Source organism: Trematomus bernacchii, unplaced genomic scaffold (genome assembly GCF_902827165.1).
Source record: "Trematomus bernacchii unplaced genomic scaffold, fTreBer1.1, whole genome shotgun sequence".
Lineage (NCBI taxonomy): Eukaryota > Metazoa > Chordata > Actinopteri > Perciformes > Nototheniidae > Trematomus > Trematomus bernacchii.
Genome location: NW_022987727.1, coordinates 4,250,034 through 4,266,059, shown reverse-complemented (window position 1 = coordinate 4,266,059; position 16,026 = coordinate 4,250,034). Strand labels below are relative to the sequence as shown.

General features: G+C 39.9%; 2 protein-coding genes across 3 annotated transcripts in view; both read right to left on the bottom strand.

The window, feature by feature from the left end:
- The window catches only part of rerea (arginine-glutamic acid dipeptide (RE) repeats a), a 121,710-nt gene extending 118,663 nt beyond the window's left edge, over positions 1-3,047 (bottom strand). Inside the window, exon 1 of the mRNA XM_034144811.1 lies at positions 2,792-3,047. The gene's annotated coding sequence lies outside the window, so the exon portion shown is untranslated. The remainder of the gene's footprint in view (positions 1-2,791) is intronic.
- A 1,863-nt stretch (positions 3,048-4,910) lies between these two features.
- eno1a (enolase 1a, (alpha)) lies at positions 4,911-14,421 on the bottom strand. Of its 2 annotated transcripts, none has more exons than XM_034144798.1 (12): positions 14,223-14,421; positions 11,968-12,062; positions 9,851-9,946; positions 9,635-9,693; positions 8,822-8,891; positions 8,271-8,404; positions 7,597-7,819; positions 7,046-7,243; positions 6,400-6,601; positions 6,196-6,304; positions 6,027-6,085; positions 4,911-5,405 (listed from the first exon to the last, which is right to left on the bottom strand). In XM_034144798.1, exons 2-12 carry the CDS (start codon positions 12,050-12,052, stop codon positions 5,342-5,344), a joined length of 1,299 nt encoding a protein of 432 aa, XP_034000689.1. In that variant the 5' UTR covers positions 12,053-12,062; positions 14,223-14,421; the 3' UTR covers positions 4,911-5,341. The 2 variants fall into 2 exon arrangements, with proteins under 2 accessions (XP_034000689.1, XP_034000688.1); XM_034144797.1 differs by lacking the exon at positions 9,635-9,693 and adding an exon at positions 9,294-9,352.
- Between the last annotated feature and the right edge of the window lie 1,605 nt (positions 14,422-16,026).

Sequence of the window (16,026 nt, the reverse complement as noted above, 5' to 3'; positions counted from 1 at the left end):
TAGTCATTAAAGGAAAATAGCAGGGTTATTACACTTCTCTTATCATTACTCGGCTGCCATTACAGCCACCCAGATAGATTAACATTCGATGGATGGGGTGTGTCATTGGATATGTGTCTCAAAGTAATTTTACCCACGGCTGCTCTTGAGATCCCATTCAAATTGAAACACTATAAAACACCCTGACCTCCTGACCCCTGAACTAAGCAGATAATGTGGATTTAAAAAGGACTTTGCACATTATAATGAATGTCAGAAATGTTCTGTTTAAAGCTATATTGTAAATTATCCTTTGGTTGTACCTGAAAAAATCTCTTTCTACAAAAACAATAAACCCAACATTAAGGTGCTTTTCTGTCAGCGCTGTGCTAAAGTAATAATCAACGTATAGCCTGTAATGGCAGCCCTCTGTAAAATAACATAGCATGTTTTCAGTGTAAGTGGTAGTTTAAGAAAATCTAAATCACAACCAGTAAGCAGAGGGAAATGCCAAAACATCAGATTAACCATATGGAGGATATATTTGTGAAAAAGTGTCTGCAATGACTTCATACAGGACATGTCTGGCAAAATCTAATTCATTGTATGCGTTTTGTTTTAAAATATATATTTTTCAAAGCAAGTGAGGAATAGTATATGTTAGTGTTGTTTTATTTTACAACTCACTGTGTGATAGGGCCAAAATCTATATATAGATATTTTCTTAGCTTGTTAAGTTACATAACAAAACATCATGTTTTCTGGTGATTCAATAACCAATAAACTATACAGAATAACAACAAGGTAAAGTCAATTCCTGTATATTCCTGTGTGAAATATATACTTGACGAATAAGATGTACTGAGTATTTTCACATTTAATTTTTTAAGTACATGCGCAAATCAAAAGTAATCAAATTAATACAATAGCTTGATTGAACAACACTGGCGTATTCCCATAAGCAAATTTCTCTGGTGCAGAAAAAAGGAAAAGAAAACACTAATTAGAATTTATTTAACGAAAAAGTGGGTTCCAAGTAGACCTTCACACATTTTTCTCCACCATCATAATGCAGAAACTCTGTCCTGTTTGTTATTACTAATAAAGTAGGCGTTATTGTGGTGTAAAACGATATCTCCATATATAATTTCACTATGATATGATTCCATTAAATGGACATTATTTATCATATTGACTCAAAACCCAGCCCTATAGCTGCAGTATTTATCTCAAAACAATTCTGACTATAGGAGCATGCATATATGTTTTCTTGCCTAACACGCTGTTGCTATGTAACAGACATTACATAATGTGTGTATGAACTTTTCCAGTTCAGTGTCGTCCCATTACCGAGTCATGTCAAGGAAGCCTGAACAGGTGGCAAAAACTGAATAGATATGATGTTGTAATGGATGGCAAGGTAACACGACTGTGTTACGTTGTTTACAGTCATTAAACAGAATGTTGTGCTGAGCATGTCTATGTTTAACAACACTATTCTGTCAGGATATCAGATCATGTATTAAAGATTGCCTTATACACTAATGTGGTGGCACTTTGACAAGTAGGAAATGCTTGTTGTCAACATTAAATTACTTTCTTTCAGTGGACTGAAAATAGCTTGGCATTTATGGAGCAGATCAGATGTTTCTCACGCCTTTGATCATTGTGCACAGTGTATATTCATTATTTGTGGTGAAGTCCACAAATGTTCACGGTTATGTAGTCTGTAAGGCACGAGAATGTGAACAAGTCAGTGAGTCATAAGCACTCAATAAATATAAATCACTAACTATTAATGGCTCTGGCTAGTCAGATACAGAGACAGACATTAACATAAATAGAAACAATCCTGAGAATCTATTTTAAAGGACATACTCTGCATGGTGTCTGTAGCCAAGAAGTGTCCTTTGTTTACCTTTTTTCAAACTTATTATTATTTATAACTTACTCTTACCATAAGCAAAAAGCACACTTAACTGATAAAAGCATAAACCCAGTAAATATAACTATCCCTGTACCTTTGTATTGAAGTCACTAGTACTCAAATGTGTTTTGAACTACTCAGCCTCCCAGAGGTGAAAAGTGTGTGTCAATGCCAGTTTTGCTTACTCTATTTCTGGACAAATTTCTCCCATGAGGATTCAACAAGACTTGCATCTTTGTTTCCAAACGTCAACATGAGTGTGTCGTTATCTTGTGTTGGCTTTGTTTTATCTAACCGCAGAATTAATCACAAACTGTAAGCCAGATAACAATAATTGATCACAAATCAAGCACACAAAGACAGCAAGTTAGCTTCCCCAGCTAACGTTTCCCTGAGCTAATGACAATAGCCGAATGGGCTCAGGCTACTTCCTGGAACAGAGATACTACACTTGGTGATTCAAAATGGGAAAACCGTTGCTATGGGCTGTTGCAAGGCAAGGTGCACGTCAGAACCAAAATGCGTTTTAATAAAATGAAGCCATGTTGTGTGTGTTACAATTGCTCTGTGCTAACCGGTGTCAACGAGCTGTTTGCATCCAGACATTACACTGCTCCTTGCTGGCATTCCCAATCAGTGCTAGTCACTGGCGCTAGCAGCTAACGTCGGTCCATGGTAACCAGCAACAGTAAGGGGCAAACAAGACTATCAGCTAACTAGCTAGCGGATGCTAATAGGCAAATTAGCCAAAAAGCTAGCAAGCAAGGGTGTACGTTAACAGTCCAACGTTTACAAACTGTTCCTTCATATGTGTTATGTTTTGCTCGTTTGCTGATAAACGTCAAAAGGCAAAGAAGACGGCAGGTTGAAGCTCATGGCACTTACCTTAAAGAGCTTGATCTACAACATCTGTGATTTGTTTGATGAGGGACTGCAACAACAAACAATAGCAGCAGCAGAGCAGCAGCAGCAGCAGGGGCAATTAGCCAACGTTAGTTAGCCAAGTGTCGCCACTACACACAGAGTAGCACAGCAGCTGCAGTGCCACCTGTATATATCTTCGCTCATGTAGCTATAGCGTAACGCACTACGTTTGATATAATGCTGTCATAAATGATGGACTTGAGAATACAGAGGGAGTAATCGTTGCCGGAATGCTGAGACTAGTGTGTGAGGGGCACTCAGCATGACAGCATCCTTCTTCATCTTGGGGTGAGAACAGTCGGGGGGTTCTCAAAGTTCAACCGGTAAAATATCGTCACCCACTGGCCAAAAGTAGGAACATCCACAGAGGAGAGGGGCGGTGTGGGAGTCCTCGGGGTGTCTTTGCTTTAGCAACACTTGGTCTATCTTCATCCCTATAAACCTGTGATACTGCCAGACTATATTTGGACTGTCAGTGAGCCCAAATAATAAAACCTCTCTCAGGAGATTTGAGTGTACTGCAGTATTGAATATAGCCTACAGTAAGGGCATATACAATACAATTAAAATGCATACACTAATTCCTTAATTGGAAATTACATTAGAAAACATGGCAAAACAAGCACAGTAGAATTTAAAAGAAAATAAGGACATATTTATAATGAAATGCACAATAAAAAAGGGGGGAGGCAGTGGAAAACACTGGCCATTTCATTTAGAATTGCTTGGTCATGAAACTGTTCATGTTTGAATAACTCTTTCAAACCTATACTTTAACCCCTAAAATAGAATTGAATCTATTGAAAGGCGTACAGGGATTGGGATTATCTCTTTGGTAAAATAACAATTTTTTGAGGTAAACTAAGCTGCAATTTAAGATAGCAGCACATACTGTATATTCCTAATACAAGCCACAATATGTGTCTTCTTTTTGATTGAAACGGTTAATTTTAGAAAATGATGGTGCCTACACAATTCATTATTTGTGTTTGAGGTGCAAAACTCTTTTGGAAAAAATTAGCACACATTAAGTGTTGCAAATAAAGACACATTGTCCTAGTTTGAATACATTTAAATGCTTCTTATTTTTATCTCTATGATGATTTCAGGTGGGAAAATTGTGCCACTTTCTTTTTACAGAAACATGCATTAGATGTGATGAGCCCAGAAAAGTGAAATTCAAATGTAATTTTGTTCGAATTCGGATTTCTTATTTACTTTCTGCAAGAACCATGTCAGTGAAATGTACTGCATATATATCACCACTAGATGGCACAGGTCTCAAGGAAAAGAAATGAACCATTGCAGTTTCCTAGAAATTCATTTAAATCTCAGGCTACAGTCCACAGCTGTGATATCAATTTGGAAGTCGCCCACATTAACTCTTACCCTTTTGAACTTTCTGTAAAACATTAGTCCATTGAAGTGTGTATAAAAAGTGTTTAAGGAAATATGCAACAGAGGATGTTCACAGGGTGATAAAACTCTCTCTAATAAATGCTAGATAGTGTCTTTGTACCAGTGATTTGTAATACATCTCTTTTGTGACGACTAAACAATGGAGACAGGTTCAGACAGGGCACACACAAAACAGGGAATTGGTGTGGCATAGACCCAGCTGGCAGCCCCCCCAGGTGCCATACCACCGGTGAATAGGCCCTCGTTTATCTTGGCAAGGCTCAGTACAAAAAGAGCTTGCAGAGAGCTGCTGAATTCTTTTACCCGGGGGACAGAAATGGCGTCTCCGAGCACTGAGCTCATGTTTCTGCCTCTCGGTGGCACTCGGATTACACCACACAACCTCGCACAGAAAGAAGCAGTTTCTGAGGAGGAGGCCCTTCACTGCATGTACTCTGTGAGAAAGCTATGAATCCTAAATGATTTGTAATCATAACCTTGCTTATCTTGAAAATAATCATAACTAAATTGATATGGGAGTTGTTATAAAACACATCATTGAAGCTGATGCAAGGAAAAACTCAAGACTTGATCTGACAATAAAGTGTAATTGTATTGGAGTCTATAGTATGCCCACAATCAGTCAGCACATTAACACATTGATACAAAAGGAAATCACATGAACGTTTCAAACTATGTTGTTTATTACATATTTCTGCCAACGCTTACAGCAACACAAAACCTTTTCAGATGTGATACATTGCGCATACAGTACTGTCACTACTGCTTGAGGCAGAGACGTACTACAGTTACAGTAGCTCAAACAATCAGTAGAGGACCAAAAATCACTACAACTCACAAGAAACTAAACCAAAGTCTCTCACACGGTTACACAGACACAAACATAGGACCAACACTATTTAGGAGATAAAGCGTAGTTTGAAGATGAGCTGAGCTGTGGTGGAGCTGAGGCTTCTCCACGCCACAGACCACAGTGTTGGACCTTGGATTTCAGCAGTAATCTCTCCGTCTTCTCTCCAGACAGGGCAGGCGACCTAGCATGGCTTTTATATGTGGGGATTATTCATGAGCAGAGGACACACAGGGACCAGCTCAGATGGGGTGCCTGAAGTCCTTGCCTGCAAAACGGGCCTTGGCGCCGAGCTCCTCTTCAATCCTGGGAGAGAGTAACGACAGTTTGTTAAAATGATGGATGGCTCGACACCATTTTTTCCATGTCAAATATCACACAGTAACTGCCATACCAATGCACCTTTGTTTCCCCTTTACTTTATAACAGCCGAGATCCTTATAATACATTTGCATGAAAGCACTTTGTCTAACCTAACCCATCTAAAGTCCTCATGCTGAAACTGTTAAACAAATATTCTACTCATCTAAAGGAAGAAAGAGCCCACGTAAATCACAACATGACTGGAATACTGCAGCTTGTTTTTATTACCCGTTTGCTTTTCACACAGAGAAACATATAGCTTCCTTGGGGAACAGAGTTCCAATAATTTAAATTAAATTAAATAGAACAGACGTTTAGATCTGACTATTAAGAATACCACATTTTTTTATCATTTCAGTTTAAAAACTGGCTATAGTAAATCATATATTATATATATACTGATAGTTTATGCTAACAGATTGTATAAGATATTCATTTTCCTTTTTTTTCTTCCGATATCCAATTCATGGACTCATACTGTTAATAATGTTCAGTGTAACTGTAAATGGGTGATTAGGATTTTATTTAGCCATCAGAATTTGAATGTTTTGGGACTGGACTCACCTGAGCAGCTGGTTGTACTTGGCCAAGCGCTCAGATCGGCAAGGTGCACCGGTCTTGATCTGAAAGAGGGAATAAATGAAATATGAGAACTACTCTGTAATGTGTACTGAAGGCATGCAAATAAAAGTCAATCTAAGAATATTAAATAACTTGTGTGTTTAGTATGTACCTGTCCAGTGCAGAGGCCGACCACCAGGTCAGCGATGAAGGTGTCCTCTGTCTCTCCAGAGCGATGGCTGACCATCACGCCCCAGCCGTTGCTCTGAGCCATCTTGCAGCTAAAAGAAAGAGACACACATTAGCCCCGTCAGCCTGCTTAAACTTTATTTACTTTCTAATATTTTGGTAACACTGCTCTGTTTTCGGCACTCACGCCTGCAGGGACTCTGTGACGGAGCCGATCTGGTTGACCTTCAGCAGCAGGCAGTTGCAGGACTTTTCAGCCACACCCTTTGCGATGCGTTTGGGGTTGGTGACGGTGAGGTCATCGCCCACCACCTGGATGCTGGTGCTGGCTGTGAAATTGCTCCACGCCTTCCAGTCATCCTGGTCAAAGGGATCCTCAATGGACACCACTGTTGCATAGGAACAAGGTAAGAGCAATGTCACAGCCAATCATAAATCAAGCACTAATAAATATATTATCAGAAACCTTAAACCTGCAATAATTGATGTTTTTGACCACTTGGAGGCAGTAGAAACAAGCAGCTAAATTATCCAATATGTCCACCAGCTATTTGCTAAATTTGAAAGGAGTGTATAGTGTTGTGCTTATGATTGACAAGGAACTAAATATATTACATTTGACATGGATAGCTTATGTCCATACCGTTACATTTATGCTTTTTTATATATCTGCATAGGTCCACCTGTTGTTTGTACATGTCCTCACATGTTTGAGTGTGTCAATCATGCTTTTCCTTTCTGTAGTTATATTAAATGGCTCTCATTTATAACTGTCTCTGGGAGCAGTGAGGGTTTCAGGGCTTTGAAGAAGAGGATATATTTTAGAAACCCACCGGGGTAATCTTTGACAAAGCTCCTGTAGAGGTCGGCCAGCTGGTCGGGGGTGATGTAGCGGCTGGGGTCGTCGGGGGACTTGAAGTCCAGGTCGTATTTTCCACTCTTGTAGAACTCAGAGGCAGCCACATCCATGCCAATCACGATCTTGTCGGTGTAGCCGGCCTTAGCGATGGCATGCTTCAGCAGCTCCAGAGCTGAGATAAAAATAACATATTACAGTAGACATTTGACAAGAGAGTCAAAACACTCACTTCTCAGGAATGAGTCACCACTGAATACTCTGCTCCACTGGGGCATTTGCCATATCAGCACCTTGACGTGACACTGGAGTCAGAGGCTGGCTGAGTTTAGGTCTTAATTTAGAAACCATATGTGTGTTGAGTGAAGTACTTCCCTCAGAGGTCTAAGAATTCAATGCCCTCAGGATATTCCCCTTAACCACACAACAACTTTATATGCAGCTGGATGTAAACTCTGTTAGCCTGTAATGAAACTCTATATCAACTGTGTTTATAGTTTTGATTATAGTTTTATTGTTTCCTCTCACCTTCCTTGTTCTCCAGGATGTTGGGGGCGAAGCCTCCCTCGTCTCCTACATTGGTGGCGTCCTGGCCATATTTCTCCTTGATGACATTCTTCAGGTTGTGGTAAACCTCGGCACCGATACGCATCGCCTCCTTGAAGGTGCTGGCTCCAACCGGCAGGATCATGAACTCCTGCATGGCCAGCTTGTTGCCTGCATGGGAGCCGCCGTTGATGACGTTGAAAGCCTGAAGGGAAGCAGAGAGGATTGTCTTTCAGCCTAATGGAATCACAACAGAATTGAAATGTATCGATCAAGTTCAATGATACGTGTGTTTTAGGCCTATTTGCATTAGGATTAGATTAAACTTTATTGTCATTGCACAGAGTAAAAGTACTTAAGACAACGAAATGTAATTAGCATCTAACCAGAAGTGCAAAACAGCAGAAAGTGCAGTGCTGTTCAAGTATAATATTAATATATATATATACATGTGACTGATATAAACAAACTGAATGTATTTACAGTATGAATATTATGAGGAGGTATAAACATTATTTAACAGCAGTATAATAATACATTTTATTTAAGGCACCTTTAAATATACTAGGAGGTAAAAGCAACATATATAGAAATGAGAAACAGTATCAAAATATAGGAGTCTCTAAAAAGCCTGTGATAAATGAATTATTGCTCACAGGGACGGGGAGGATGACTTCAGGGTTTCCAGCCAGGTCAGCGATGTGGCGGTAGAGGGGAACGCCCTTCTCTGCTGCACCGGCCTTGCACACAGCCAGGGACACGCCCAGGATGGCATTAGCTCCAAACTTAGCTGAGGGAGGGGACACACAAATATTTCAATATGTTCTGTGTAGACTGCATTCAAGTAACATTAGCGTCTTCTGATATCTTTATTCATTATGCATGACCTTGAAATAGTTTAGGTTCGAATTGAAGTGTCTGTTGCAAAAACGCAATGTTTGCATGCCTATTAATGTGTTTATTTTATTTTATTGTTTTAAGCTTGTGTCTAAGTGTCTGTTTGAAAAAAAAAAATAACGGGTATTTTAATCTTTGGTTAACTGTCAAAACTGAATATGACTAGTGAAGATACAACCAATTTAGTGTGGAAAATTGACATATTTATGAAGGGATTGCTTCACCTAAAATACATAATGCAAAATCTTTCACCGTTGAGAAATTATTATTATTAAAATAACATAAAACACAAAATGAAGTAGCCTCTTACACTTGTTTTCTGTGCCATCCATGTCCAGCATCAGCTGGTCGATCTTTTCCTGCTCAACAACACTCACACTCTGGATCAGACAAAAAATGACAAGTTAAATTGTAAATCTGGAAATAAGTAACATATACTAGGTTTAATTTGAACTTGTTAGTTAAAAAACACACTCCAATAATGTTAGCATAATCACTGCATATCAGTCTATAGCTACCTTTGATATTAGATTGTTATAAATGCAAAGGTCAAAAAACCCTGATGTCAAATTGAAACAACTGCTCAATATGTCCGTTTTAAGCCTTACCATATGTTTGAAAATTCGATTTATTTTTAAAGATTGTCAGTACTGCTGTAAATGAAACTTTTTGTAATCATTATCTTAAAAATTGTCGAGATGCATAAATGATTAATTCAAGGAACGGGTTGGCCGAGTCTGACACTAGCACAGTGATATTAGTCAAACAATAAATGGTCCTACCTTGCTTATCAGTGCAGGTGCAATTGTTTTATTGATATGCTCAACCGCTTTTGAGACACCTGCAAGGGACAAGCAGACCGTAACTGACCCAGACAGCAGAAGACATGCAGAGCAGGCGGGACAGATGACCACAGAGGACCTCATCCAATGTGTAGATTATCCTGACCAAATATGATTTAGCCATCTATGATTGTCCTCTTTGACATCTTTCTTTCTTTTGAGATCTGTGAACATCTCTTTGTGCCTGTCGAGGTTAGTTTCCAAAAGGCAAAGCCATTCGTCATGCTGCTGTGCACGCCGATTTGTAAGAAGGTAATTCTGTTATTCCACACTTTATTTACCTGGTTACACAAAGCAGGGGCCAAGAATTCATTAACATATTTAACTGCTCTTTTGACTCCTAACAGGGAGAAGAAAGATGGAGGAAATGGAAATCACGAAGGAGGAGATTGGTACAGACAACAGAAAATAAAGTGGTGTTGAAATGACATTAAAGATAGGTAACAGGATGGCGGTGACCAGAGAGGTTGTAGGGGGAATCCGATTGGACAGCGTACCTTTGCCCATGTAGCGTGTTTTGTCATTGTCACGGAGCTCCAGGGCCTCGTAGATGCCTGTGGAGGCACCGCTGGGCACTGCAGCTCGGAAAAGACCTTGGAGACACAGAGAGGACATTTTGAAACAGTCATTCCCTAAAGGGCTGAGTCATGTCCAACAAGACAGCAAAGGACTAAATCAATGTATAAGTCAGCCATTACCTTGACATTCATGGCTGTAAACTATGTGATGACTTTGTGATATTCATACAGCACAGAAAATGCATGCATACATCTGGCATTATGTTACAAGGGGCTACTTGGTATTCAAGGGAACAAACGGCAAGTAAAAGGAGACGCAGTTGAATCTGCTAAAGGCTCTTAATGTCTGTCCAGAGAGAGAAATACAGCATGAGTGGTGTGGACGAAGTCGTACAGGCTGTGCGACAGACGGCTCTGATTTAACAGGGGGAGACAGGCTGCCGACTAAGTGGCCGTTTCTCAATGTCGAGAATACCTGCTGCAGAGCCACTATTTAAAGTATACTACGTCATCGAGTGGCGCCGAATGCTGGGCATTTAACATGCATTTAAACAGTCCTTCGGCGCCACTCGATGACGTAGTATACTTGAAATAGTGGCTCTGCAGCAGGTTTACTCGACATTGAGAAACAGCCAGTGTGTGCAGGCCAAGCCCCGCCCACACATGAGAAGATGGCCATTTTGGGGATTCAACAGAGTGAGGAGGAATTGGGGATGAGCCAAAAAACCTATTGAGTTTGCGCAGTGGAGCGGCCGAGATGGTGTGGGTGTGATGGGATTTAGGGTTTAGGACAGGAGGCTTAATCCAGGTTTAGCAAATCATCTGCATCAAGACATCTCCTGGCCACAGCTGGGCGAAAACAGGATATAAACTGAGACGCCGTACTATCACATCCTACTAGCATTTTATCTGGGCTGAGACCTATGACCTATATACAATCAAAACTAGGGCATATCATAGTGACAGTGGCTGTAAATATCTCTCTAGAACGCCAGAGTAAGCCTGCTGAAATTATATAATTCTAACAGCATAAGAGGTTTTCTAGTATGACTGTGACCGAGTGGAAAGCTGGTTACGTAACGCAGCAGAACACACGTTACGTGGTGTAAATGATGCCAAAACAGGCCTGGCAGACTTAAAAGGGTTTTTTATAAAGAAATAAAGGTGCTGTTTACAGTAAACTGGAGCACTTAGTAAACATCCCAAACTAATGAAAGCAGGGCAGCAGAATGGAGCAGTCGATGTATTGAAGCCAGTAGAGGCATTCACTTCCATGTCAATGGTCATTGAGGTTGCTTCATTAACATTCTCGGGACATTTCATTGGGTTGAGCTGGTCCTTTGTTTGAGCTCTCGGAACAGAACTGCTCGCCAAAAAACTTCAATCACATTCGAGCCATTAGTAAATTGAAAATATTTATCTCAACCGTAGGCAGACGTGTCATACATAAAGATGCTTATACTGCTTCATATGTAGTCCAGTGTACAATAAGGGAGGGAGCTGCAGATTTAATTTACACATTATCTCTTCCTTGCATGCAATATCAGAGATTTAACTAATCTCATAGGTTTGCTAGAAGAACCTACTTTATGAGCTGTGCCCTCAAACAGGAACCATTACAGTAACAGAGTGCTGGACAGGCCGTGTGATATTACAGGAGCTATTTTCACACATCCACCATCTGATCTGACCCACTCTGGGCCGGGAGCTGGCTACAGTGTAGGGCCACACAGGATTGACCATCCTTATCTTCAGCTTCACTAGTTTTCACTCTCTAGACAATCAAGAAAGACACTAAAAATGTATGTCACTTTTATTATGATATTCTTAATGCAGCATTACAGGTGCTGGAAAATAATTACATATTTGAAGTTGTAACTTTGTTTAAATAACCTAAATGTGTGGAGGTTGAAGAAGAACTAAAGTTTGATTTATACATAATACAAGAAGCAGACACTCAACAATGATATTGCATATTTACCTTTTACTGTGCAGCCTTAATTGTACTGTGTTCCAGTTAACTATTTGTGCCACACCTATTTCTTAGCCTACTAAGTAGAGGAACACATGAATATATACACATCATAGTACAGTACCTTTCTTGGTGTAGAGGTCAACCTCCACAGTGGGGTTGCCACGGGAGTCAAAAATCTCACGTGCGTGAATCTTCAGGATCGACATGGTTCTGGTTCTGCGGATGAAACGACAAATCAGTAAAGAGCTGCAGCTATAGGCCAAGCAGACAGACCCCTGCACTGTTACTCAGGGAATTAAAGCTTTGAGTCATAACAGTGAGTTGGCAATAATTTCAACACTAAATGACAAGGGTAATGTGTTTTATTGCTTGAGTTTGAAGAGTATGAATGGAGCTCATGAATGAATAAAGGAGCCACCTGAATCAACTGTTGGAGGCTGGCCAGGATAGAAGGCATGTTAGTCACACAAGGGCGTGGCCTATGCAGCAAAATCTCTGGTACATCTAGGTTTCTTAATATCTCTGATTACAAAACAGCATTGCAAAAAGCTTGCAAAACTGATTTACGAGAACTACTGTCCCACAGAGAACTGTTGTTAACAGCAGTGAAAGGTCACAACAAAAAAATGGTGATTCACTTGGCACACATTTTTGGCTTTTTATTGTCCCAGTTCTACTGTAATAATATGGTATGAAGGTCTGAGCAGCAGAGTAATCCCACAGAGCCTTTGTTATCTCTCTGAACTGCAGTAGCAGAGGACAGAAAATGTTATAAGCTTTACAATCAGGCCTTGACGCTTGTTGCCCTACTGATTTCATTGGTTTTATCTAACTTGCCTATCTATCTATCCACTCTGTATGCATGAGTGAACTTTGAGTACAGCCACTACTGCAGTTGAATCAATGGAAAAACCTCTGTCCCTAAACTTGCCACCGGCTAAACACTGACCCTGTTCTTTAGTTAAATGGAAATATATTACAGTTTACTGGGGCCAGGTTTTGGACCTCAATACTGATACTATTGAAAACTAGTACCTGATTTAAATTCCAAAGGACAGCCTATCAGGATAAGCCTGTTTTATTTAGGCAAGTCATATAGAGTTGGGTGGTTTTTAAACAAGAATGTGTGCTTCTATTGCTAATATGAAAAAATAGAAATATATGTCAATCATTCTTAAAGTAAGGTATTCATAAGACACAGAATTATAGGAGCAAAATATACATATCAGATTTGAGATAAAAGAACAAGAGTAGATTATAACAATATATCCTCTTAATATACATTAACCTAATAACTTTTCTGACCTTCTTGTCAAAGAAAGCTCTTAAAGATATTCTGATGTTCACTATTTTATGACATTTTATAGACCAACTGACTGATTCTTGTAAAAAGTAGTTGATCAGTCATTCAAATAGTTGTTATTGGCAGCCCTAACTATCTATAGCAGATACACTATATTTATATCATGCATGTTTCACGTGCACATTGCAGTAAATATCCATCCTTTTTTTGTTTAATCTGCACTCCATCGTTACAACCGTGGAGAGCGAGGTAAACTGGCAGAACAAAATGGCAGCCACAGATAAATAAATAATCAAGGCTTGATACCTGATATGTGTGTGTGCATTTAAGTCTGGCTTGTTCCTTAAATTTGACTGCATTAGAGTCTGCCAGCAAGCTATATCTGTGTGTATTATTTATCAGAGTAATAATAACTAAAAAGAACAAAATTAAACCTGCAGTATAAACTTACAATGTCACTAACTGAGTGACGCTTTAGAGTATTTTCTGAGAGTATAAAGTAGGGAAATTACTAAAGAGACACACCGAGTGTAACCTCACTACATACAGTAATTTTCCTACAACCGGTGGACACACCCCCAAATCTGCCGCAAGCAACTGGTAGCTCTCATAGCCTGCGTGCAGCCTATGTCTCACACACATCACGACCTGTAAGTCTCTACACAAATAATACACCAATAATGGTTCTTTAACACATTTAGGGGACTGTTGGAAGTTGGTCTTGCAACTTGACGCCCATTTCCCCAAACAGCCTGCAGCTCTAAATGGAGTGTCATCTCGCCAGCTGGCGTTCAGGTTTAAAAATAGACGCTGCGATACAAAACTACTGCATCCTGCGAGCCATAAACCAACCAACTTATACTGTCGTTGATAATACACGATAAAACGCAAAGTATCCGCTAACACAAAGGCAATACTTCGAAGTCATCAGTTGATGAGGAACGCCATGTACAGATGTATAAAAGCAGAGTTAGTTTAACAGCAGATCTAAGAGTAGTCATTTTACATTTTGATAGCTGTTGTCGTACATACAATATGCATATACAAAGCAGAAATAAAGATGTGATAGTTACCTTTTCCGGGCCTAACTGTGTGCAAGGAAGGTGCTGTGTCTCTCTCTCGTGCGGGCAGGCAGACAAGGCGCTCGTGACGCTTCGGACTCGCTGATAAGTGAGCGTGAATCAGGAAGAGACGCAGAAACGAAGCCACGCTATTGGCTGGGACTGGCTCACGAGACAGTGCGAGGAAGGATGCACGTTCACCATCAGGAGGCAGCTTGATTGATGCGAATGTTTTAATTCCTTAGCATAGACACAAACATTATTGTCAGTGAACACCAAACATATGTGCATACAAATAGTAGGTTTCTCTTATTTGGGATGAATTATGGGAAATGTAGTATTTTTTTCGTGTGAGGATGAAAGAGGCAGGACACAAAAAGCTGACGCATTCTGAGTACGTGCAGGGAGGCAGGCAGGGATTTCCGATGCAGTGGTTCAGTGTTGGTCACATGTCTGTTGCGGTCACGTTTTTTGGCTCTGACTCTTTTCCCATCACGAAAATGAGAGACTACAAATGTGGGCATTTCCAACAAGATCAGACACCAAGTAGACTGGTGGTGGTTTTAAGATCAAAAGACGTCTACGCGATTGGATGGGAAATGTATACTACTATTATTTTCTCTTACATCACCATATCAGTGATACAAATACACTTGTGTTAAACGACACAGTGATCCCAGAATAAGACTATTTCAATGTTTCTGCTTTAGATCCACACCTTATTTGCATAACCAATTTGTTATTTTTTTAGCACATATTATTTGACATTGGAAGTGTTTATGTAGGCCTATATATTGTTCCTTTAGAGTTTGAAAATGAAGTGCTACTTGCATGTGTATACATATTGACACATACATGTATTTAGAGAGTGTCAGCACTGGGTTGTGTTGTGAGAAAGCAGAAATAAATCCAAAGATAAGTAAATGGTGAGTTATCCCCAACACATCTTAAGGATCGTCGCTAGAGGACACAGGTGTGGTGCAGCTGCGCAGTGTAGGCAGTGCAGCATCCTGGTTCTGGAGCTACAGTGTGATGAAAGCCTGCTGCAGTGACCTTGAGACTCTGTCAGTGTTAAAACCAACTGCGCCATCTGCTGCTCACATGCTCTCATTAAAATGTCCCTGCAACAAGTGCCTGCAGCAGACATGTGTTATTATGTAGGGATGGAGGAATTTAGTGACTCAATATATTTAGCAAACAAGCAACAACAATTCTCAGTCGGAAGAAAAAACTCAAAAGAACAATCTTTTGTATTTTGAAGCGATGTAGGCCATAATGGACCAAAATGTTCTTTTGACCAGTTAATTTCATTCTGAAAGAGCTGGTATTGTAGGCTAGTAGAAATGGGAAAATGCCAAATGTTAACTTAAAATCTAAACAAAGTTGAAAAATAAATACAGACTCAGAAGACTTTATTAATTACTCAACGTATACTTTGATGTCTTCTTGGAAAGTGAAAGGGCAATTTACGGTTGGTGCAGAATACAGTTCAGCAAGTCAAAAACAACTATTGTTGAGTTTTTGATTGGATGTTCAACTGAAAGTTATACAATTTGCTAACATGTGTTTGTTTACTTTCTTGCTGAGTTAAACAAGACGATTGATACCACTGTCATGTCTGTACGGAAAAGATGAAGCAACCAGACGTGAGGAAGCATAAGAGAGTTGTCAATCCTTTTAAAACATTTCCCCATAACCAAAGATTCTGATGCCAGGCAGCCTGGGGCTGGGGTGGAGGCCAAGCCAACAGTGAAAGCTGCATGTTTTTGAGGAATTGGCTTAATATGAGCTCCTGCGTCTTTGCCCTCTGGCTCCA

Bases quoted from the DNA above. Each gene is read 5' to 3' on its own strand.
- eno1a (XM_034144798.1), bottom strand. From the start codon at position 12,052: ATGTCGATCCTGAAGATTCACGCACGTGAGATTTTTGACTCCCGTGGC. The intron at 7,244-7,596 runs GTGAGAGGAAAC...TTTTTATCTCAG, and splicing joins CATCCTGGAGAACAAGGAAG to CTCTGGAGCTGCTGAAGCAT. The intron at 6,086-6,195 runs GTACATACTAAA...TCCCTCTTTCAG, and splicing joins TCGGCCTCTGCACTGGACAG to ATCAAGACCGGTGCACCTTG.